General features: G+C 39.0%; 1 protein-coding gene across 8 annotated transcripts in view; it reads left to right on the top strand.

Moving 5' to 3' along the window:
• The window catches only part of ATE1 (arginyltransferase 1), a 145,757-nt gene that overhangs the window by 53,077 nt on the left and 66,651 nt on the right, over window positions 1-26,029 (top strand). For all 8 annotated transcript variants that reach the window (XM_077779530.1, XM_077779533.1, XM_077779534.1 and 5 more), the window contains 2 exons: window positions 17,382-17,563; window positions 21,222-21,321. In XM_077779530.1, coding sequence (XP_077635656.1) covers window positions 17,382-17,563; window positions 21,222-21,321 — 282 coding nt within the window. The remainder of the gene's footprint in view (window positions 1-17,381; window positions 17,564-21,221; window positions 21,322-26,029) is intronic.

Consider the following 26,029-nt stretch of genomic DNA (forward strand, 5'->3'; position numbering starts at 1 on the left):
TGAAGCTGAGAGCTCCTTTCCTTCTCACTTGGAGCTCTGTGGTAAACTGGGATAATGTGGACAGTGGGTGTGCACTGATTGCAAGGTGTAGGTAGCCGGGGGGTGGGGATCTACCAGAGTTACTGGCTGGTAGCATTCATTTTGCTGTCAAGAAAATAAAAGACCAAGAGAACCTAACTGTCTCTTCAGTCTGTCAGCAAATGAAGTATCATTGCTGAGGGTGGCTCTGGTAGATGTCCGGATCTCTCCAGTGGCCAGATTTTGGAAGAGGGAATGGCTGTTCCCCAAACTGCGTACATTAGCATTGAAGGGAGCTTACAGAGGTAGTAGTGGAGGGTGAGGTGGAGAAGGTTGAGCCCCTAAACTTAGGGAGGGAGTTAAAACAATTTCACTGAATAAGAGGGATGCTGAGATATCCAGAGAGCTGGCCTGAACTGGAGAGCTCTGGAGAGAGGGCTAGGAAGAGGGTCGAGCTGGGGACCTGGGGGGGAGCTTTCACCTGCTCTCTGGTGTGGTGTCTGGGAGCACCAGCTGTGTTTCAAGGGCCAGGACCAGGGCAGGCTGAGGTGTCTGAATGGGGGCTAGATCTTGGAGAATGGTTGTCAGGCTGCTATTGGTACTGAATAATTAGAAAAGGAAAGCTAGGCTGTGGCTTGATCCACTGGCCAAAAGTGAGATACAAGTGCTATTTTTTTCTAGTTCCGTGGGTTGGGAGTGAGTCACGTTTTCAGGCTGAGTCCCGCATACTGTAGGATCAGGTTGAGTGGTGTTGGGCACAAGCACCAGTTAGAATTCTGGAGCCAGATCCCCCGTTCACTGGGGTCATCATTTGATTGCCCTCCCATTGGGTTAGGTCAGGAGGCTATTGGGCAGTTGTGGCTGGGGCGGGACTGCTTCTGAGGCCACGGACAAAGACTCTGTTGAACTGAAGACCTGCCTTCTTGCTCTCTGTTGGCTTTAGTAGGTAGAGCTTGAACATCTTCCGTGTGGCAGTCAGAATAGTGTTCCCTGGCTTGCGTGGGCACTCAGTAAATGTTGTGGAGTAGACACACTTACTTCCGACTTGTTTCTGGACATCACATGATAGTTGATCCAGTGTTATTTGAAACCTTACATCCTTACATTATTTTATAGTGAAATTATATTATCTAGAAGCCTTTTTAGGGAAACCGATCTCCTATGATTAAAAAATATATATATATCAAAATCTATTCTGAGAATAAAAGCGTACCAGAATAGGAAACCAGACATTAAATAGAAAAATGCCATAAATTTCCTTGTTGAAGAGTTTTCTGGCATGGGACTTAGATCAGTTTAGGCATCTTAAAATCGAAGTTCGTTCAAGATATCATTTTGCCAGGTCAGTCTTCTTTAGCAAGTAGTGGTTTTCGTTATGACTCCAAGGATCTCTCAACTGTGTTCAAAATGAGGGTCACCTGCCTTGACAGTGTTTGTTACCCATTAAGTGCGCATGAATGCTTCAGAAAATGTTTGAATGGAAAATCCTGGGGTGGATTAGTTTCCATGGGGATGTCAGTCTTGTTTGATGTTTGCAGTCATTCACTTCTAAACAAAAATATCAGTTTGGGTTGTCACTGGGGTATGCCTTTCCCCTCTGTGAGAAAGACTGGAGAAGCAGGAGTCTTAGACTGAACTGGTGTTGAGGAAGACCCTTCATTAAGATGGTGACCCTCGAGTCTAAGATGTTCGTTGTGGAGTTTAATAAATACTGACTCATTTGTAGAATTGTGAAGTTTGGGGTTCTATTACTTTTCCTTGTAAGTGCTTTGTGGTGTCTCACTAAGTCTTTTTGGTGGATAGCTAGGATTTAAAAATATAAGGAAATGTCAAGGGAAAGGAAACTATTAACATATTAACATCTTAATTTTTATGTGTGCTGCGGTAAAAACGCAAAAATAAATTCCTTTCTTATTCCTGTCACGCTTGTTAAGCACATTTACCATCAATCATTCCTCAGCTCTGTAAAGTTCAAATTTTTGTCATTACAGTACTTCTAGTTTTAGGTTATAAATGTTAGGGTAAACTTTTTTGCTTGCTTTGAAGCATTTCATTTCCTAAGAATTATGTCATTGAGAAATATATTTCTTGATTCATCCTTTGGCTTAGAAAGTTGCTGAAAATACCATAATTTATTACATTGACCAGAACATGTTAAAATATGATTGTGTTTTGACACGGGCTCCCACAGAAGCAGTGGCCAGTCAGAAAAACACCAAGCTGAAAGTTGAGAATTCCAGGTTTCCATCCTTCTCGTTCCTGTAAATGGGTCCTGTGACCTTGAACAAGCCCCTTCATCACCCTGACCCTCACTTTCTCATTTATAGAGTAAGAGTATCTCAAATAAGGAGCGCCTTCAAAACTGAGTGAACTTAGCCAACATTTTAACATATTTTATACAGCTAACTCTTTTTTTTTTTAATGTTTTATTTATTTCTGAGAGAGAGAGACAGAGATAGAGACAGTGTGAGCAGGGGAGGGTCAGAGAGAGAGGGAGATACAGACTCTGAAACAGGCTCCAGGCTCTGAGCTAGCTGTCAGCACACAGCCCAACATGGGGCTCGAACCCACGAACCGTGAGATCATGACCTGAGCTGAAGTCGGACGCTCAACCGACTGAGCCACCCAGGCGCCCCCAGTTAACTCTTGAACAACACAGGTTTGAACTGTGTGGATCCATTTATACATGGACTTTTTTTTTTTTTTACAGTATAATACTGCAAATGTATTTCTCTTTACTATGGTTTATTAATAACATTTTATTTTCTCTAGCTTTATTATAAGAACACAGTATCTAGTATGTATAACACAAAATAATTGTTTCTGTTATCACTTAGGCTTCCTGTCATTAGTAGGCTATTAGTAGTAGTATTTTAATGTTTTTTACTTTACTAATTTGTGTGAGAGAGAAACAGCTTATGAGTGGGGGAGGACAGAGAGAAAGGAAGACACAGAATCTGAAGCAGGTTCTAGGCTCGGAGCTGTCAGCACAGAGCCCAGCGTGGGGCTCAAACTCACGAACTGTGAGGCTGTGACCTGAGCCGAAGTCAGACATTTAACCAACTGAGCCACCCAGGCGCCCTTATTAATCCACAAAATTCTATAAGAATCTTAGAAGTTCTGTTTAAGCCACCACGAAACCTAACACATAAGAATGTTTGTCATTTCCTCAACATTACTAATCATTAGGGAACTGCAAATTAAAACCACAATAAGATACCACCTTCACACCAATTAGGGTTGCTCTTACCAAAAATACAGCAAACAATAAAAGTTGGCATGGATGTGGAGAATTGAAACCCTTGTGCACTCCTGGTAGGCATATATGGTGCAGCCTCTATGGGAAACCAGAAGCAGTTCCCTAAAGAATTAAAAATCTATTTACCACACGTTCCAGCAATTTTCTTTTCTAGGTATATACACAAAAAAATTAAAAATAGGGACTCAAACAGACTTTATAAACCAGTGTTTATAGAGGCATTATTCACAGTAGCCAGAAAGTAGAAGCAACCCATGTGTCTGAGGACTGATGAAGAGAGAAACAAAATGTTGTGTGTGCATAACATGGAATAGTATTCAGCCTTAAATTTTTTTTAACATTTATTTATGATTGAGAAACAGAGACAGAGCATGAACAGGGGAGGGGCATTAAGAAGGGGGGACACAGAATCCAAAGCAGGCTCCAGCACAGAACTGTCAGCACAGACCCCAGTGTGGGGCTTGAACCCACAAACTGCGAGATCATGACCTGAGTTGAAGTCAAACGTTTAACCGACTGAACCCCCCAGGCACCCCTATTCAGCCTTAGAAAAGGAGATTCTGACACAGGCTGCAACATGGATGGGCCTTGAGGATATTATGCGAAGTGAAGTAAGCCACTCAAAAACAGGCAAATACTATGTGATTCCATTTATCTTAAGTACCGAGTAGGCACATTCAGAGAGACCGAGAGTAGAACAGAGGTTACCAGGGGCTGGGGAGGGGGCATGGGGGCGGTGTTATTGCTTAGTGGATGCGGAGTTTTGGCTTGGGATGATGACAACGATGGTGATGGCCGTACAACAGTGTGAATGTACACTCAGTGCCACTGAATTGTACGCTAAGAAATGGTTATAATGGTAAATGTTATGTGTATTTTACCACAATTAAAAATTTTTCAATGTCAGAATTACAGTTTAATTCAGTTGAACACAAATTTAAAACTTCACGTCATGAGCATTATGTAGGAATGATGTTAACTTTTTTGATTAGTAAACCAGAGAGTAGTTTTGGAAGTTTAGACTATTGTCTTCATTAGAAAACAAACTCTGGAGAGTATTTTAAAGTCTATTCATGTATTATACTTAATAAATCTTAGAAAAGACCTTCCTTTTTTCTTTCTTAAACCCAGTTAGATTTATCTTAAAAATGTTTCTGAGCTAGTAGTTTCTGTAAGGAGCTTATTTTCTGTGAATTTGGAGAATATTTGATTTATGTAAGTGTTTACTTCTGTCTATAAATCAATTTAACAGAGCTCCTCTAATAAGGAGATGTGGTAGTATGATGCATTAATACCCTGTGAAGGTAGGAAAATATTTCATATACAATGAGAAATGAAGACTTTTCTGAATCACAAATTCACAAACATGTAGAGCGCTGACCTTCAGTTCTGCAGCTTGAGAGCTACAGGCCATGAGTCAGCACAAACTCATGGGGTCAGATCTCAAAGAACTGTTCTTAGTTGATTGAACTCACAGAATACACAGACACTAACAAACCAGAGTCTCTGTCTCCTCTTCTTCAACAGAGAATAGATCTACATCATCCATCCAACAGACCATAAACCAAATCAAATCCAACTGTTACTGCCACTAAGGGGGTAGCTCACTGGTTGTAGGAGAACCAGAAACAAAAACAAAAGCACAAACTTTGGAGAGAGAGAAAAAAAGAGAAGCACAGCAAAGTTGAAGCTCTTTTGCTTTGTGGTAATGTTTTTGAGTGTCCAGAAAAGATTACGCCTCACAGACTCTGAGGGCCCTTCTGCATTTCTTATCTCTACCAAGTGAGTTCACTTGAGCTTTTTGGTGGCTGACCGCCAAAATTGTTAAACTAAATTTTCAGAAAGGTAAAATCATGATCTTCATGCAAATAGAGCATGAACACATGTTTTATTTGACTCATTAATTAGTGCAAGAACCAGTAGCGTATTAAAAGTAGTGCAAGGAGCATTTGTGAAAATATAAATACTGATATACATATACCGTATATACACGTACACAATTTAATAAGAGATTGAGATGAGATTGCTAAATTAGATAAAAACAACTGATTACTGACTTACAGGGCGTTAAACTGTAACCTTTTGGGTTATTTGTTCCACTGGACAGAAATCTGTAAGTTAACCTCTGCCTCAACCAGATTGTAAAATAACTCAATCAGTAGAAAATCAAGCCCAGAGCTGCACTTAAAGAACGCCCAGTAATTTCTTTGGCCTTTATCACATTGTAGCCACCACCTGTTTTTTTGTGTTTTGTTTTTTTTTTTTTAAACACTAGTAGTTCTTCAACATTGGTTTTTAAAACTCTTGATTATACATTAATGCATTTTCATTAAAAAATATGGAAAGTGGAGAAGACTAAGAAGTGTATCCTTCTTGAACCCTGTGGTGATAGCGCTCGATGTTTTTTCCCATCTTTATAAGTTTGTGTGTGGGTTATATGTACATATATAGAGAAGGAAGTTTTTCGTATGATTGGGATCATACTTGCTGCTTTATATTAAGTTTTTACTTGGAGAAATTGTTTATAATGTTATTAAAAAGTCTCAGTAAGAATAGTTTTTAACTACTACTTAGTAGTTCCTCATATGAATGTACTGTAATTATCTTCTTTTATTTTACAGTTTTGCTTAATTTGGCTTTTTCTCCCAATTTGAAAGTGAACAGCGTTGTCATGGTGTCAGTGTCATGGTCTTAATTCAGTATGAGCTGATTACAATTTTGAAGTTAGAGTCATATTTAGTTGTTTATTGAGATTATCAACGGAAATTGAGGCAGTTGGTATAGTTTGTTCCTTTCTAACGACTAGATAATCTTTATTAACTCAGGGATCCTGATGAAATTGAGGCATTTGGAGGATTACCCAGTATATAAAGTAGTGTATAGAACTTGAAAGAATTGTGTGAATAGGAACATCAAAAGAATTCTTCCTCAGTGTAAGGCTATAAAAATTATGTCATTTATATTACTTAGTAAAATTAACTTTTATATGCTTTCTTTATGAGCAGAGAAAATGTTGCTTAAAACAGAATAACGGGGAGCCTGGGTGACTCAGTCAGTTACGCATCTAACTCTTGATTTTGGCTCAGGTCATGATCTCATGATGGTGGGGTTGAACCCCACATTAGGTTCTGTGCTGAGCATGGAGCCTGCTTGAGATGCGCTCGCTCGCTCGCTCGCTCTCTCTGTCCCTCTGTCCCTCTCCTCCCTTCCTCCCTTTGTCCCTCTCCCCTTCTCATATTCACTTTCTCTGTCTCAAAAATAGAATGAGGCACCTGGGTAGCTCAGTCCCTTAAGTGTCCAGCTTCAGCTCAGGTCATGATCTAGTGCTTCGTGGGTTAAGGCCCAGCTCCTTCATGCTGACAGCTCAAAGCCTGGAGCCTGCTTCGGATTGTGCCCNTCTCTCTTTCTCTAAAAAATAAACATTAAAAAATTAAAAAAGAAAATAGAATAACAAAATACTTTTACATGCTCTTTTTTATTAGCATCATTTAAATGTAATTGTCTTTGAATTGGAATATAGGTGGTGATAAATATAATGTTTAATTGAGTGGCCATCTTTAGTGTACTGATTGCCAGCAAATTAGGAATTGGTTATGTTTGGTTTTTAAATTTTTTTAAATGTTTATTTATTTATTTTGAGAGAGAGCGCGTGCACACAGGGGAGGGGCAGAGAGAGAGAGACAGAATCTGAAGCAGGCTCCAGGCTTTGAGCTGTCAGCAGTTAGCCTGATGCGGAACTTGAACTCGCAGACTGCGAGATCATGACCTGAGCTGAGGTCAGATGCTCAACTGACTGAGCCACCCAGGCTCCCCAGTTACTTTTGGTTTTTAATTCACACAAAACTGTGTGGTACATAGTAACCAAGAGTATTCCTATATGCATTTTCATACTTAAATTCATTTATTTTCTTCATTTCTTAATTATAGAGCATATTATTTCAGATTTTCAAATTTAGTTTTAGGTGTTCTTTTCAAGAAACCAGGTAGATTCTGATATAATGGCTTAGCATGCCTTTGGGTTTTTATTTTTAAAATGGATCTGAACTTCAGTGCAGTGTTTCAGAAACAGTTAACAAAGGCAAAAGCAATTGGAAGAATAATTTTTAAACAATGCAGACTTTAATCAGATACTTAAAATAATTACCTTCAGGGGCCTCCATAAACTTGTTTTTTAAAAAAATTCAGGACACATGTTGTCTAATTGTAGATTTTTATGTGAGCAGGTGTGATTTGGCAGAGGTGCGTGGGGGTGCCATGGGAGGACAGTGCAGGTGCTGCTCTCCTAAAGCCTGTGAACACTCTCACAGTTACTGTCTTTGAACCCGACATTAAGTCTCCCCAACCGTGCTGCCGTGCTGCCTCTGGTGCCTGATGAATGACTCCCCCTTTGTCTGTTCCTTTGAGTTTTAATGGTGTTTGTTTAAAGCATAACTGAGAGATGTAGAGGCAGGTGGGTCAGGAGACAGGTGTACTTCATCAGAGTAAATATACCTATTTGGAGAGCAGTTTAACCAGAAGACTGAATTGGCCTATTAATATTGATGTCATTTCTACATAGAGCCTTTGGTATCATACTGCATAGCTCATGTATCCATAAACCTTGCCACTCTTCCCCAGTGTTTAAGACAGTTTTTCTTTTCTGTAGCTAGTGGTGAGCTTTATTATATTTTTTCCTGTTATCAGCTAAATCCTTGAAATGGAGGAACTTCTGAAAAATAACTGCTTATTCTTTCACGTATGCAGAACTGCACAAACTGCAGGCATGAGAAAGATAAACTGTGAAATATTGTTAATCACATCACTGACTTATTTATGACAAAATTAAAGATTGCTGCTATTAGTTTTAAGTAACTGCTGTTAAATGAGCTACTGATGTAATTTCATAGACATAATCTTTTAGGACGTGCCATTTAGACGCCTTAAAACTCAAAGCAAAACCCACCCAAGTTTGCTCACAGCCCGCAAGGTGCTTTTATTTTTACATTATCATTTGTTTTTCACAGTGCCCTTTGAGGGTGAGCAGTAGTTTGATTCCTGTTTTTAAAATGCAGAAACAGGGGCGCCTGGCTGGCTCAGGCAGTAGAACATGCGACTCTCGGTCTCCGGGTTGTGAGTTCAAGCCAACGTTGGGCATGAGCCTACTTTAAAACAATTGCAGAAATGGGTACTTTTAAAAGTAGTTATTGCCTTACTAAGGTAAAATAGCCAGAAAGTGTACTGTGGAGTTAGGGCTCAAATCCAGATACTTTGATTCTGAATCCCGGACTCAAGTCACTCCACCCTCCTCCCTTTCTGTTTATAGCTTAGAGTTTATAGCCTTCCCTGCTGCCTATAGATTTTAAGAATTCATGTATGTAAGTGCTTCTCAGAAGTGTTCTACAATCCCTGGTAGTCCCTGAAGCCTTAGCAAAGGATCCTTGAGGTCAGAATTCTATTCTATTAGCATTGTTCTCTTCTGTATTTACTCCATCTCTTATGAGTATATGGGGATGTTTTCCAGAGGCTGTGTGATGACAGCAAATGCAGAAGCAGACATGAGATTCAGCTCTCCTCTGCCAAGCCAGACTTTAAAAGAGATTTCCAGAAATGTAAATCAGGGCCATTTTTCTCACTAAATTTTGTTTTGGGGGGAAATACAGTAGTTTAAAAAACAATGTTAACATGTACTAGATTTGTTGGCATTTTAAAATCAATAACAAATACATATTTTTAAAAATACCAGGTTTAATATCTACTACAATAAATATCTCCTAAACTCCTTATCTCCTGTCAGCAAAATCTCCTGGTCTTCGGTAAGATTTGTAAGCTCAAGCGTTTTTGAGACCAAGAAGTTTGAGAGCTGTTTATTTTGTGATACCCGTGTCATTGCACCTCTGTTCCTTCTCAAATAGCATGTATTTTCCTGTCATAATTACAATCTGTAATTGTATCACCTTCTGTGTTTTTAAATAGCAGTTGAAGACTGTTAACAATTAATAGGTTTTAAGTAAGAGGTTGAAGAAATGGGACAGTCCCCAAGTATTGAAATAAGATTCTCAAGGAAGTAAAAACAGAGAATGGTCACGGACTTGGAGAGGCCTCTCTGATGCTGGGGGACTGAGCCCCTTGGAGAATTAAGTGAAGGGGCCATTGTAAGATGTGGATCTTTCTGACCTAGCCGGGCTGACGGTGACAAGTCTACGTTTGCTGAAAATAAATACATTTGCAATAAAGATAATTTCTGGTTGCTATTCATAAAAACCAACAGGTATCCAAATCATAGCATATGGAAACAGCGGGCGTGATAAACCCATGATTCTGGATTTCAAGGATGTTGCTGGATGACCGGGGAGACATAACCAGGAGTTCTGATTCTCATTTCACAGATTTGCTCATTGTTCTTTCTGTTTTTATCGCCTTACTCTATCCCTCAAATTTCTGTGTTCTTCCCATATTTTAGTGTTAAATAATTTGAGCTAAGGGATCGCATTTGAGGGAAGCCTATTATGGTGGTTTTATGTCAGGCGGAAGGATAAAACTGATTCCGCAGATGTGTCTGTGTTCAAAGACAGGCATGAAGAAGCTTAGTCACATCAGTTCAGCTTATGGTGCCGGACACATGGTAGGCCCAGAATTTTGTTGTTGTTGGTTTTCGTTTTTGTTTTGTTTTGAGAGAGGGCCCACGTGAGCAAGGACGGAGAGAGAGGAAGGGAGAGAGAGAGAATCCCACAAGGGACAGAGAGAGAAAGAGAGGGAGAGGGAGACAGAGAGGCTCACCTGAAGCAGGGCTCGAGCTCACCCAATTGGGACTGCTGAGCTGAAGCCAGATGCTTAACCTACTGAACCACCCAGGCGCCTGGCCCAGAATTTTTTCCAGATTTCCCAGCCAGAAGTGAGTGATCTAGGGGTTCCGGCTGCCCCATCTCCACGGAGGGCCAAGGGAATCAATAATTCAGGTTCACCATCAGCCCATTTTCTGCAGCTGCCACTTAACCTGTTGAAAAACTTGAAAGTATTGATGGAGTTACCATTTGGGGATAGTAAATCATTATTAATCAGTAGTGTGGAAATGCCCAGATGTACTTTTTGGAAGATAGCTTCTTATCTGCCTTTACTTAGGTTGTTTTCCATTTATCAAATCTGCTTTTTTAACAAAATTAGGCCAGTGAAGCTCCCACAAGGGAGAAAAGGAAATCATTCATATTTTAATTGTCAGAAAACATGTTGGAAAGAAAAAGAATGCAGCAAAACAGGTTTTTAAAAAGTTGCTGAAAACCGTGTATTGAAATACTTTGTTTTTTTTTTTTTTTTTACTGCCTTATTTACTGACTTGAGTATCCTAGGGAGATTCGAAAGTGAGGATATTTAAATGATTAATTACATGATTCACTGATTTTCTTATGATAGCATAAAAATATCATTGACCTAGGGGCTAGGAAGATAGTACGGGAGTCAGTTTAAAACTCTGTGGCTTCATAATCATTTTATTACTTAACTGTCTCCTGGGTTTCTTGTTTCTTTGTTTGTGATGTATTGGGGGGGTCACAGTAGGTAGTTCTATGACTTATTCTTTCCTCACTAATTATAAGGCAGTCCATACCTCTATAAGTAGATAGGGATTTTACAGAGGGAGAAGACTTGTGACTCACGTGCATTGAGGCATGGGAATAATGCCTGTGGTAGGGCACGTTGATCATGAGTGGACTCAGGAGAACAAATGAGTTAAGTAAATGGAAACAAGTTACTAAATGGAAGGTCCCAGGAATGAATGAAATGATTAAAATTGGAAACTCAGAAAGTAGTTGCAGTTTGGAAAAAGATTTCAAGTTTGTAAAACAAGCAGGACTGATTTATATTTAGGGTTAACATGGTCTTTTGGTTTTTTACTTACTGAGAACATGCCTGTGAAGTCCATACGTATTATGTCTGTGATAAATACATTTTTAAATGAATGAATGCACACATTGGATTTAATGAGTCCTGGGGTGATGCACTAAACTGAAATTATGGAAGAATTTAGGTTCATTTCAAAGTCATCCAGTTAGCTTCTGACTTGAGGCTTCCTGACATTTGACAAGCTCCCTGCCTCATGTGCCACGAACTGACAGCTTGTCTCTGTCACCGTATTGCTACAGGGTTGTTCTCCTACACGATTATTTTTAAAGACCAGGAGCTTCATTCCTAAGAGCCTCAGGTCCGACTTATATCTAAAAGATGGTGTTCATAAAATTCAGTGTTGTATGGGAATTTGTGTATTTCTTATTACATGTTTGGAGCCGCCTAGCTTCTGAGACAGGTGATTTGACTTCAAGTCCATTAGCAGTTGAGAATATGGGTTCAGTTCAGGTGTTGTAGTTTTAATGGGTTAACATCCTTTTTTTTTTTTTCTTTTTCCCTTCTTCTCTGTTTAATGCTTCTGCTTGTTGCCTGTTATACTCTATAAGCTGGATCTATTTCCAGGGAAATAATAATGTCTTTTTAAAGAGTAAAGGTATATGTGATGGTGAATACTAAAATTGGGGTTTGACATCATTTATTATTATTACTGGGGGAAGCTCTTTAAAGTTTAAAGATGTATTTATTATCCAAACAACATTTTAACCATAGCAGTGGAAGGTTTAGAAATCATGGAGAGTGCTAGCACCTTAGCTGTCTCATTTGCTATTGTAGACTTGCTCACCTGTGCCATTACTCTTTCAACCCCCCTTCCCATACCATACTTTGGAAGAGATGTCCTTCCTGTGTGTAGCCCACACTTCAGTAGGGACTGAGGCTCCTCTACCTTTAGGGCAGACTATCTACCTGAACTTTTTGAATTCTTCTGCACGGGAGATTTGTCTTTCTCTTATGTACTAATTTTTTCAGTAATATGTATCAGTATGGACTTTGGGATATTAATTTTATACTTTGGGTTGTAATCTGATACTAACTTTATTTTTTTTTTGCCCTAATTGTTCCGGCTTTGGCCATTGGGAGCTTTTTCAGTCGACTTCTGTGCCTCTTTGATATAACTCCACCAGTGCATGTTTCTTTTTGTTTTTCAAGTACTTTCTTACTTTTTGGGACTACGTGATGAAGTAGACTCATCTTAAAGTAGGCTCTTCCTGTCCCGGTCCTGGAATTGGCCATTTTTCCAAAGAGCCCTGTTCCTTTTTCTTACAGAATGGAGAAACCGAGATCTGGGTGCTAGATGTGCCTGGGTGTCCTTTCTGTAGGCCTTCTCATCTGGCAGAGTAAAGAAATGCATGTGTGCATACTAACCCTTGTATGAACATATCTATGACATATATAGATCTATAAATATTTTTGTATGTAACAGTCTTGTCTGTATGAAGCTAAACATGAGTTGTTACTCCTGTCGCCAGTTCTAATCCATTACCCTTTGGATCATTCTAGCCTCTTCCCCTTGCTTATCTGTAAATTACCACTCTAGCACTGAGAAACTTGGTTCCTATCACCTCCATGAATCTACAGTAGACATGTGTATCAGTGCCAGAACTGTCAACCTATAGTCTCATGGAAAACAACTTTATCAGGTAGAATAGAGTGCTGGTGTACAGATTTCCTTTTGCCTTCCTTCTTAAAGACTTCAAAGGTTACAGAGGTCAGCACCTTTCCTCTCCCAACGTCTTCCAGGGAGGTTGTTTGTCACCCTTGTAATGCAGTTAGAGTCTCTTGTCCTGTCTCTTGTCCTATCTCCGCCCTTCCTGGGGTCTCTTAATTTCCTAAATGATTGTCTTTTAGTTTGCATCCATTAAGGCTCAACTTTGTGTTGTAAAGTTCTGAGTTTTGCTAAGTGTATAATGTCATGTATCCACTAGTACAGAACAATAGAGAATAGTTTTATCCTAAAGTCCTCTGCCTCCAAATCCCCCAAATTCTTGGCAGCCGCTGATCTTTTCACTGTGTCTGTAGTTTTTGTCTTTTACTGAATGTATTTGGAATGTATGTTTGGAGTATTTTCAGACTAGCTTCTTTCACTTAGCAGTATGCATGTGAGGTTTCTTCATTCTGTGTGTTTGTGGCTTGATAGTTTACTTATTTTGAGTGATCAGTAATATTCCTTGATCATGGTTTATTTATCACCTATTGAAGGATGTATTGGTTGCTTACAGTTTAGGGCACTTATGAATAAACTTACAAATGCAGGCCTTTGGGTTTTTGTGTGACCTAAGTTGTCAGACAAATTGGATAAGTACCTAGAAGCATGATTACTGTTTTATATGGTCACACAATGTTTAGCTTTATCAGAAAGTCCCAAACTGTCCTCTGAAGTATTTGTATCATTTTACATTCCATCGTCATCAGAGTTCCTGCTGTTCAGTATCCTTGCCAGCATTTTGATATTCAGGTTTTTGGATTTCAGCCACTCTAATAGTTGAGTAGTACTATCTCACTGTTAAGGATTTTTTTGTTTTGTTTTTTTAATTTCAGCTCCCTCATTAAATGATGTTGAGCATCTTTTCATATGCTTATTTGCCACCTGTACATCTTCTTTGCTGAGGTGTTTGCCCAGATACTTTGCCCAGTTTTTAATTGGGCTGTTTGGTTTCTTACTGTTGAATTTTAAGTCTTTCTATTTTTGAATACCAGTCCTTTATCCCATACATGTGTTGTGATTTTCTCCAGTCAGTGGTTTAACTTTTTATTTTTCTAACTGTGTTCGTAAAGAGAGCAGTTTTTAAATTTAATGAAGTCCAGCTTATCAGTTATTTCTTTCGTGGTTTGCGCTTCTGGCATTGCATCTAAAAACTCATCGTGAAACCCAAGGTCACCCAGATTTTCTCCTGTGTTATCATCTAGAAGTTTTATAGTTTTTGCATTTTATATTTAGGTCTGTGATACATTTTGAACTTTTTATTTATTTATTTTTTGAAAGGTCCAAGGTCTTTGTCTAGATTGGGACTTTCTTGCATTTGGATGTCTGGTTGTTCCAGCATCATTTGTTAGACTGTCTAACAAATGACTGTTAGACTGTTCTCTGTTGGACTGTCTTTGCTCCTTTGTCAGAGGGCAGTCTGCCATATTTACGTTGGCTTATTTCTGGGCTCTCGGTTCTGTTACATTGTTCTCCTCTTCTGTTCTTTGGCCAGTATGACCCTATCTTGATTATTGTAGCTTCAGAGTAAGTCTGGATATAGGCAGTGTCAGACGTTCAACTTGTTTCTTCAGTATTATGTTAGCTATTCTAGGTCTTCTGCCTTTTTATATAAACATTAGAACAAATTTGTTGATATCTGTAAAGTAGTTTGCTGAGATTTGGATTGGAATTGCATTAAATCTGCAAACCAACTTGGGGAAATGGAGATCTTAACAATATTGAGTCTCAGTCTATTAACATAAAATATTTTGCATTTATTTACCACCTCTTTGTTTCCTTTTGTCAGAGTTTTCTGCATATATACCCTATACATATTTTGTTTGATTTATATTTAGCCATGTAAATTTTTTTGGCTTTATTGGGTTGTTAATTTCCTATTTCAGTTATAGCTGGTATGTAGTAAAGCAAGTGACTTGATTGTTTGCTTTGTATCCTGTGACCTTGCTATAACGGCTTATTTCCATTTTTTGTTATCGATTCTTTGAGATTTCCTATATTGTAAATCATGTCATTTGTGAATAAAGAGAGTTTTATTTTTTTCTTTCCCAATTTTAATACCCTTTATTTCCTTTTCTTGTTTTATTACACTAGCTAGGATTTCTGTATGATGTTGAATAGGGAAATCTTACTGGGGAAAGCATCCATTTCTTACCATTAAGTATGGTGTTGGCTGTAGATTTGTTGTCTGTTTATCACATTGATGAAGTTCCTTTCTCTTCCTAGTTTGTTGAGTTTTAGTCATAAATTGATGTTGGATTTTGTCAAATTACTTTTTAAATGTTGAACCAGCTTTCCATACCTGGAATAAATCCCACTTTGTCATGGTGTGTAATTCGCTTTATACATTGTTGGATTTTATTTGCTAAGATTTTGGTGAGGATTTTTGCATCTCTGTTATGAGAGGTAACTGATCTGTAGATTTCCTATCTTGTAATGCCTTTTTTTCTGGTTTTAATATTAGTAAACTGACTTTTTCATTTTTCTTCATTCTCTTCTAGCTTTTTTTTTAATGTTTATTTTTATTTTTGAGAGAGATGAGAGAGTGTGTGCACACAAGCAGGAGAAGGGCAGAGAGAAGGGGACAGGATCCAAAGTGGGCTCCATGCTGACAGCACAGAGCCTGATGCAGGGCTCAGACTCTTATTAAACAGTGAGGTCATGACCTGAGCCAAAGTCAGATGCTGAACCCACTGAGCCACCAGCCACCCCCTTCTTGCTTTTATGCGTACATGTTATCTGTGGTTTTAGTTCTGTGAAAATGATATACACGTGTTACCGTATTTGTTCACTTAAATTGTTAATCTCTAACATCCATTTAGTCTCTACCAAAGCATTTTTTATGTTGCACCATAATTTTCATTTAGCAACAGTTATATTTAAAATCATATTGAATTTTGGGGCTCCTGAGTGGGTCAGTCAGTTAAGCGTCTGACTCTTGATTTTGGCTCCGGTCGTGATCTTATGGTTCATGAGATCAAGCTCCACATAGGGCTCAGTGCTGATAGCATGGAGCCTGCTTGGGACACTCTCTCTCTCCCTCTTTCTCTGTCCCTCCCTTGCTCGCTTGCTCTCTCAAAATAAATAAACATTTAAAATAATTGAATTTCAAAGTGAAAGGTGTCACTCGTTTACAGATAAAAGGTTATACTCTGAAATCCCTAAATTTATTTTGTGGGGTTATAGTTACATTAGGATAATGGTAAGGAAATTATTTTCCTTTGGCTAATAAAGGGAAGTGTCACAGCCATTTTGTATTTACACAGAAACTGTCACCTAGAAAAAAAATAATGGGATCATATGCCTTGTCAGTGCAGGGGTCATCGCAGATGAGGCCTGGCTAGCAGTCTGGGGACAGTCCTGTTCTCTCCCACCTTGCTCCTCAGTATGGGGACAGTCCTTGTATGTTCTCCATCTTTCTCTCATGCATCATTTCTGTCTCAGCTTTTGTTGGAACAGAAAAATATACTTTAATATTTACTTATCCTGTAAAATTTATATTTCCTACTGTTAAATTTTTAAACAAGGTAAAGAAAAAAACACACTTGGGACGCCTGGGTGGCTTAGTCGGTTAAGGGTCCGACTTTCACTTAGGTCACAATCTCACGGTTCATGGGTTCAAGCCCCGCGTCGGGCTGTGTGCTGACTGCCAGCTCAGAGCCTGGAGCCTGTTTCAGAGTCTGTATCTCCCTCTCTCTCTGACCCTCCCCTGCTCACGCTGTCTCTCTTTCTCTCTCCCTCTCTCTTCTAGAAATAAATAAAAATATTTAAAAAAAAAAAAAAACCCTTAAGTTTATTTCTTTTTCTAAAGTTTGGTTAGTGTTTCTACAGGTAAAAAGTTTTGCAGGGTGTGACTGCAGAGGATGATGACAGCAGGAGATTTTAGGAATTACAAAGTAAAATAGAAGTATGATAGGACAATTATTAAGATTTTAATATAAAGAAAAAGATGACAGGGGCGCCTGGCTGGCTCATTCGGTGGAGCTTGTGACTCTTGATCCTGGGTTATGGGCTCGAGCCCTAATTGTAGAGATTAGTTAAAAATAAAATCTTTAAAAAAAAAAAAAAAAAAAGGAGCACCTAGGTGGCTCAGTTGGTTGAGTCTACAAGTTTGGCTCAGGTCATGATTTGTGAGTTTCAGCCCTACGTTGAGGTCACTGCTATCAGCCTGTCAGCACAGAGCCCACTTTGGATCCTCTGTCCCCTCCCCTGCTTGCACTTTCCCCAAAATAAATAAATATTAAAAGACAGGAAAGGGGAACCTGGGTGGCTCAGTAGGTCAAGTTTCCTACTTTGTCTAAGGTCATGATCTCGCGGTTCATGGGTTCGAGCCCCTCATCGGGTTCTGTGCTGGCAGCTCAGAGCCTGGAGCCTATTTCAGATTCTGTCTCCCTCTCTCTGCCCCTCCCCCACTCATGCTCTGTCTCAAAAATAAATTTAAAAACTATAAATTTTTTTTTAATTAAAAAAAATGAAAGACGGAAAAAAGATGAGAAACTGTTCACATGCATGTCTGCTTTCTCACAGGCAGAGAATCCCCCTAACGGACCAGATTGTGGTTACGGCTCCTTTCACCAGCAGTACTGGCTTGACGGGAGAATCATTGCTGTGGGCGTGATTGATGTCCTTCCGTACTGTGTGTCGTCTGTCTATTTGTACTACGATCCTGACTATTCATTTCTGTCTTTGGGTGTCTACTCTGCACTACGGTAAGATTACTTTTGGCAGCTCTAATGAGTCACATGGAACTTCAGATAATTCCTCATTTGATTATATTTCATCATAGAGCAGCAGAAATCCTGTCTGATAGTTCATAACAATTTTGTTGCTGTAGTAGTCTCTCATATATCAGTATTTAGAAATAACCACTTTTAGATTTGAGGCCAGTGTCTGATGGTAATTCCCTAGCTTTATAAGATATCCATCTCATCTAGTGTATGAGAAGTCATTGTATGTGGAAACTAATTTGACAATAAACTATTTGTTAAAAAGAAAAAAAAAAAAGGAAGAAGTCATTGTATTCGTGGGGTGCTGTTTTGGTTTATGTATTTATGTAAGCTTCCCTATCAAGAGCCACTTAACGTCCCTTAAATATTATAGTATTTACGTGTTTTTGTCATCATTATTATGTATATTTTTTCATAATTACAGGTTAAATGAATCTCATCTAAATTAAAACAATGTGAGTCTGTTGGAAAGAGTATACAGTTATAGAAAGAACAGGACTGGAAAGTCCCTGACTGTCCACTTAATTCTGTGGCCCTCATCAAAAGATTATTTCCCTTGCCTGTCCATGACTCCAAATACATGCAGCATAGCTCAGATATTTCGCATTACCATAATGGTAAAAAGATTGGGATCTTATTCCATGAAAATACTTGTTCTATTTTTATTCCTTTTTATCTGTGTGTATGTGTGGTACAGAAGGGAAGGAGGATTGAAAATTATTTTTCTGTTGCTTATGTGGGAACTTGAGTCTCTTTCTCATTGTGTCAGTATTTTCTCGTTTCCCAGTCTCTTATCTGATGGTCACAATCCCACATCATGGGAAGATACATTTTGAGATTATTTCTTTTATTAATTATGTATGTACTTCTTTCTGAATTATATAATTGGAAGAGTTGGTATTTTTATTTAATTACTATTTGTTTTTTATGAAAAATCTGGCCCATAATAGATTTTGTGTGTTTCAGTGGGCCATAATATAAAGAAAAATTTCCATCTTGGTATTTTCAACCTGATCCATCTCTTAATGCTAAGTTATAGCAGATTCACAATTATACAGTGTTTACAACTGATCCCTGTAATATTCCTTCATTTTTCTTATGTATTTAATTGCATTTTTGTATGGGCTAATTAAGAATATTTATGACTCCTGATGGCATCAGTGAAATTGAAATTGATAATTTAAAGCATTTACATATTATAACCTTAGAAGGGTATATTTATTTCAAAAAAGCTACTTTTTCCTTGTACCCAGATCAGTCAACACTTTGTACAGTCATTGCCATTTTCCTTCTTATTTTATTTTTGTATCTACCACTTTACAGCATGAAGCTTATGGATTTGTTTAGACTTCTCAGGTAAACATTATGAATATTTATTCCCACATAGTGAATCCCAGCCTATGTATGAAATATCATTTCATGCCCCCAGTAAACTAGGAGATACAGAAGTCCTGCTGCATCCGAGATGGTAAATAATCAGTTCCCAGCAACCTCGTAAAGAGTTCTGTTTACTGTTTGGTCGATCTCTAGAAGTGCTAGAGCTGGAGACTTTGAGGAGGAAGCGAGGGAGCCTGAGAGCAGGAGCATTGCTGCCACCGGAGAGTGGGGAAGTTGGCGCTGGATTACAGCCTTGTCGCTTGTGTGTGGCGGTCTGGGGAATGTGAGTTGCTGAGTTTATGGAAGAGGAAAGGCACAGCCAGGAGATTGACATTTCGAAGCAGAATTGGGGAGAGTAGGTTGTAAATTGCCAATCCTGTTATTGATTATAGTGTATTTCAGGGAAACCCGTTTAGTGTCCTCCCATTCCTTCAATTTCTTAAGGCAATTTACAGTGATAGTGTTTGTATTTTAATGTATAATCAGTATGGATTTTATATAACCTGGTCTGTAGATTTAAAACATGTTTGGATTGGGGATCACGAATGTGGCATTAATTTATGTTTTGTTATTAGCAAGGTGAATTTTAGAAATGAGTTAATTTGTTTAACATATTTATTTGAGAAGAATCTATGTGTCCTGGGCACGAGTCATAGAAGTAGTAAGACAGGGTTTCCAGCTTTGTCAAAGCAGTCCATAAATTAGAATAGCAACAACATGAATTGAGGTACTCCGTTATGCTGTGACAAAAATAGTCACAGTGCTGGGGTGAGGTCATTTTTGAATAGGGTGGTCAGGAAAGACCTGTCAAGTGACAGCTGTACAAAAGTCTGAGGGTAAGATACAGGGAGGTTACCTGACCTGAATATTGTACAAAAACGACATGAACCAGTCTGCGGGGTTTATAGGGGGCGGAAGGGGACCCAGGGAAGCCAGCCAGTCAGGAGACTTGCAGTGAAGCCAGCAGAGCTGTAATGCTGGCTTGGACCACACGGCTGAGGTGCACATCGTGAGAAGCGGTCAGACTCAACGGTACATTTTGGAGACAGAGCCGGCTGGATGTCGAGGTCGGACGTGGGGGTGAGAGGAGAACAGCTGAGGATGCTGTAGGTTTGGGCCTGAACAGCTGTGGGAGCGGAGGGGCAGCGCAGGACCAGACAGAATGCCGTGGTGGCTGGGCCGTCCTTGTCCGCACCGGCGGTCCTGCGGTGGCCGCGTCGGTGCGTTCTTCCTCACTTTGAACCTCGGAGTGGATAGCTCTAGGAATGGTAGGATTTATTCTGTTGTAGCCTAATACTGTTTCATCTGCTTGGATTTAGAAATACTTTTATTTTGTAGATGAATTTGTAGGGTCACAACCTTTCAGTGCTTTGAATTTGAACTTGCAAAATGCACAGACTGTTCACTTCCATTTCAAGCATTCATTGCTACAAAAGAGGAAGGAAGGGAGAGAGAGGGGGAGGGAGGGAGGGAGGGAGGAAGGAAAAGAAAATCTTCAAGAAACAAACATAAAAACAAAACAAACAACTTTGTCTTAGTTCAGAAATGTACTGAAGTTTTGCTTAAAACTCTTAAGTGCAGCCAGTCATTCACTTGGGCAAGTAGGATGAAGTTTTGTGGCCAGATTTACCCAGATGCAAACGAAAACCACTCCAAGCATGGTCACTGCTGACAGCTTCTTTGTTCAGTTAATCCTTGCGTAGGCCAGCAGAACAGAAGTGGTGAGCTAGCATAGTTTATTTCCACTCTTTAGTTTCAGGGAAAATAAATATTAGAGAGTAGCATGTACATGTAGGAGAGAGTTCTACAACTGACACCCTTGCAAAGATGTACATGTAAATGGTTGTAATCAGTGTCATTTTCCCGGAAATGTGTTGGTTTTGAGTTTTATAAAATCCGTTACACTGTTTTTAACTTGATAAACCCAGTCTTTTGAGAACTCCAGGGGATAATGAGTAATATATTAAATAGATGTATTTATTTTTATGCTGTTTGAATTTTTGGTCAATTAATATGCTCAGTAAAGTGTAAAACATGAACTTAAATGCATTTGCTCCAACTAATTTAGTGTTGTTATATGTTTCTTTAGTAAAAGTTATCTTACAATATTTTTGAAATTGTTTTTCTTTCAGCACTTGGAGTTTCTTAATAGCCTAGTATCAGAATTTCAGATCTCATCAGATATTTGATATCAAATTACATAGTACTTGGAGTATAGGAACTAGATTTAACTGTACCTTCCTCTTTATTCTTCTTTTGGCAGAGAAATTGCTTTTACGAGGCAGCTTCATCAGAAAACATCTCAACTCAGCTATTATTATATGGGTTTCTACATTCATTCATGTCCCAAGATGAAATATAAGGTAAGGCTGATTTTCACGTGTGTCTGCTGTAGATACATTTCATGAAAGTGAGTGCTTTCATGGTTTCTCCTCATTTTAGGTTAACTTGGTTGTATATTTCTAATGTATGTCATGAATTATTCCATGAACTTTTCACGGACTCTAGCTTGTTTATGGCTTAGACTTAGAACACTGCTGGGCACATAGGTGCTTAATATTTGCCTAATACAGGTTAATCTGTAGAAAATAACCAAAATAATAAAAATCTCAGCTCTTCTGGAACATTCAGCAGGGCCCTGCTACTTGGGGTAGCACTGCACGCCCACTAGGAATCTACCATTTCTGGGTGTATCCTAACCCTTCCCCCACCCTCCATTTATTTTTTCCCTCCCTGCTGTTTTAGCTTTGTTTCCTTTGGACCCCGTCACAGTCCAGAAAAATTGGAGCTCGATGTAAGCAGTGAGGTGTTTTCAGCTAAAAACAATAATAGTAATGCACATATTTATAAGGTTTTCACTATAGAAAAATGAATCTTTAATATGATTTTTGTCTCAGGGCACAGAATTTGAATGGGAGACAAATGGGTTAATTAAGGATAATGCTTTGCTGCCTCAGAAATGAAGCTTTCTGTAGGGAGAACCACGGCGATTACTGCTCTGAGTTTGTAATTCATTGCACTATTGCGAGATTTAACTGTATTTCAGAATTTCCCTTTTAAAATAGTTTTACCTTTCATATTCTCTTTAATGAAACTCTTTGATGTTTCCCAAAGATTAGTAGCCCACTGTGTGTAAAAACTCCGGGAAGCACAGAACAGTGTGAAGGAGCAAACTGCCTACATCCCGCCCACCTTAAAAGCAGTAACCAAACACCTTTGCTCTACTTAGAACACTGCTTTAAGCTCTGAAGAGGCAAAAAGATGTAAACATGAATCTTCCTCTTAAAATTTGTAATCTACATGAAGGTTGGGAGTATTTTACATGAGAACAGGTCAGGCCAGTGGTTCAGTAAGTGGCCTGGTGTAGAGTAGGCCTGTTGGGAAGCACAGAGCAAAGAGAAGGAGTAGGTAAGTAAGGGCTTGTGTGGGGGGTAGGCCCATTAAAAATTTTTAAAAAAGGGTAACCAGAGGATGCTGAAGGACCAAATTGAAAAGTGTAATTGAACCCCTATGTACCATTATCCAGCTTCAGCCAATCAGTGCCTCTTGTTTCATCTCTTCTTTCATCCCCATTCCTACCTCCATCATCTTTTGAATTATTTTGGAACAAATCCAGAATATCATTTCATCTGTTCATGGTGTGGTGTGTCTTTCTAAAAGACCAGAACATTTTGAAAATATACTCCCAGTCTCATCATCACACCTCTAAAGTATTAACAATATTTCTAAGTACCTTTCTGTATCTAGTTGGTGTTCTATTTCCTGATACTGTCTCATATTTTTTGCAGTTTGACTTAGAACCTAAACAAAGCCCATTCAGTTGCTTGATAGGTCTCTTAAATCTTTTTAATCTGTAAATTTCCCCTCCCTCTGTTTCTTTTTTTTTTTTTCCCCTATACAAAGGAATATTCTATAAAACTTGGTGATTAACTATATGTGGGAATGAACAAAAGTGGTGCCAGAGTGTTGAGGTTAAGTATGGAACGTACAGGGAAGGGATGCTTGCATTGTTAGAAGCTGTGGCTTCTAAAAGTAGAACTGGCTTTGAAAGGAGGGTGATACCCATTCCCTTGCTGGTTTTATGCTGACAGCCCAGGCAGTCTGGTCAAGGCACCCTGCTGGCATTTCATCTCATATTTCAGTGTACATCATAGGTAACTTGTGAATTTAATACTCAAGTATTTCTTTTATGCCTCAATGATTAATTTAGTTGATACATTGTTTTAAAATTTTTTTTAATTTGTAAATAAATATAATTTAGTTGATATATTCTTTAAAAAATTTTTTTGTAATGTCTATTTTATGAGAGGGAAAGACAGAGCACAAGCAGGGGAGGGACGGGGCGGGGGGGAGACACAGAATGTGAAGCAGCTCCAGGTTCTGAGCCATCAGCACAGAGCCCGACGCGGAGCTCTAACCCACGAACCTTGAGATCATAACCTGAGCCGAAATTGGATGTTTAACTGACTGAGCCACCCAGGCGCCACTAAGCATATATTCTATGAAGAAGGAAAAGCATGGACATATTTCTGTTTTCCAAAAATACTTAACTTGGTACTGTTTTTACTAGTGTCTTTTCCTTCTAGCTCATTTTTGTGTCCAGATCTAAATAAGCTCAGCGTAGGAAACTCAGATACTGTAGATATTGTAGTGCAATAATAACAATCAGAAGAAAATTCTAGCCATCTTGTATAGTCATCTTCCTTTGTGTACTTGTGCATGACTCTTCTAAACAGAAGTATTTTTATGCCAGTCTTAGGAACCTACAGAAATTTCACTTTGACTTCTCATTTGTAATGGCTACTCTGGTGTCACAGGATTTCCCTCAGCGAGTATTCCTTTATGCCTGAGCTCAGATCTTAATTGCTCCATATTTTAACCTATTTCGTTTTTTGTTGTTTTGTTATTTATGGAAATGGTGACCATATTTTCATCACCCACCCTCCCCCCCCTTCCTCTGCATGAAGACTTTGAATCCCACCTTTGTTGAATCCAGTCCAGAATAAATACTGTATTCTTCATTCTCCTTCTGAGGTAGATCTCTGCTTGGAAATAGACATCTGGCTTGTATCTAGTTTTTAGTTAAGAATTAAAAACTGTTCTCTAGGTCATTCAGTCAGTCTGGCTTAATCATACCCAACTGAAATTTGTCAGAATTACAGCTTCAGGATATTATGTTTTAAAATTCCATTTCCATAAGAGATACTCCCATGCTTACCTGTCCTCTGGCTTACTTTTTTTGTTCATTCTTACAATACTTACCTGAGTTCTTACTGGAAATGTAGCAAGATCCCTAGTCTCAAGGAACTTCCATTCTATTGGAAGACCTACAGCAGGTTAAAAAGACAAATGTCAGGAATAAGCACTGGGTTATGCGGCAAATACTAGGTGTGTGTGGCTCCTTTAGAGTAGAGTCAGGGAGAGCCACTCTGAGGAGTAATATTTAGGCTGAGATTTGATTGATAGGAAGTCAGCCAAGATGAGGGACCATTTCAGGGCCAGATCAAGGTGCACTGCTGCTTTGCTTTGGAGTTGCTGTTGTCATCCGTCTTGGCTATATTTTAGGATTACCTGTGGAACTTTTTTTTTTTTTGAGAGGAGAGAGAGAGAGAGAGAGAGAGAGAGAGAGAGAGAGTGTGTGTGTGTGTGTGTGTGTGTGTGTGTGTGTGTGTGTATGCCCCAGTGTGGGGGAGAAATGGGGAGGAGTTCTTCCAAAAATTCATGTCTATCTCATGTGCATATGTTTGTGAGACTCTCATGATGTTTATTTTCATCGTGTATGCCTAGTATGTAGCATTGTGCCTGCCACACAGTAGATGGTTAACTTTTAATAGACATTTGTTGAATTAATGAGAAGAAATACTAGTGCTGAGGGTCAAGAAGCATGTAGAATAGTGAGAAACTCCTTCATTTGTTTAACAAATATTTACTGAGTGTGACTAGGACAGCTTCTGCTTTGCAGGTAGGTTGGATCTTAGTAAAGACACCCAGGCAGTTCTAATGGAATATGACTGGATATCATGGAGTAATGATAAGCACTCTAATATCAAAGGGAGGTGGTGGTACAGGAGTGTGTAACACTTTGGAGAAGTTGCTTAACTGTAGCTGGCCTTGGTTTTTGCAGCTATAAAATGGGATGATATAGAAATGAGCTATGTTGTTGTTGTTAAGTAAGCTCTAAACCCAATATGGGGCTTGAACTCACAACTCTGAGATTAAGAGTTGTATGGTCTACCAACAGCTAGCCAGACATCCCAAGATATATTGTGTTTTTACCCCAACTTGAGTACAGAAGCTTCTTGCACTGATAGCACCTACCCAGTTGGGTAGCATGCACAGAATCATTACCTGTGCTTTGGTTGAGACCTGTCAAGGGTGTTTATATGCTGATAAATGGTACCCACATTTCTAAGTGGCCTGCTTGCGCTATTAGCCAGACTTCTTAGTTTAGTTCAGATGCTGGGGAAAAGCAGAGGCTTATGCTAGTGTATACCAGTTCTGCCTCCCTTTATGGAAATTTGTAGAATTGTGGACACTTGCCTTTGGTCTGGAGGAAAGTGGGACTGAACTCTGTTGGGGTTGGTGCTACAGAGCGGTGCATGTCTCAGGAGCCCATCCCGTGTTGTGCCACAGGGTGTCTCTTCGTTTTGGTCTTGTCCATTTGGTGCCGAAAAAGTCTGAGCTCAGATGTTTGTGGGCACAGTAACAGGGCTGTTTTGTTCCATTTATAGATATTTTCATTTCACAGAGGATATTTTATTATATTTTCAGCAAATGAGAACTCTCAGTTATGAAGGAATAGCACAGCTGCTTATAAAAGTGGGAATTCTCAGTTGGAAACATGCTGTTCAGAATTGGAAGGTAGATGTTGGCTCTGGCATGAATGTTTCATGTTGCAATTTGAAGGTCCAGAACTAGACTCCAACAAAAGATAATTCACAGAAAATGAATTGCACACTATTACACAGTCTGTGGTTTTCAAGATTTAGTGAGGGTAAAGTTAGCATCTAACTACAATAATAGTTAAAAGTATATCTTCTTACTTGGACCATAGCTAAGTGTTTAAAGCAT

This window comes from Crocuta crocuta, unplaced genomic scaffold (assembly GCF_008692635.1).
Source record: "Crocuta crocuta isolate KB4526 unplaced genomic scaffold, BGI_CrCroc_1.0 scaffold138, whole genome shotgun sequence".
Classification (NCBI taxonomy): Eukaryota; Metazoa; Chordata; class Mammalia; order Carnivora; family Hyaenidae; genus Crocuta; species Crocuta crocuta.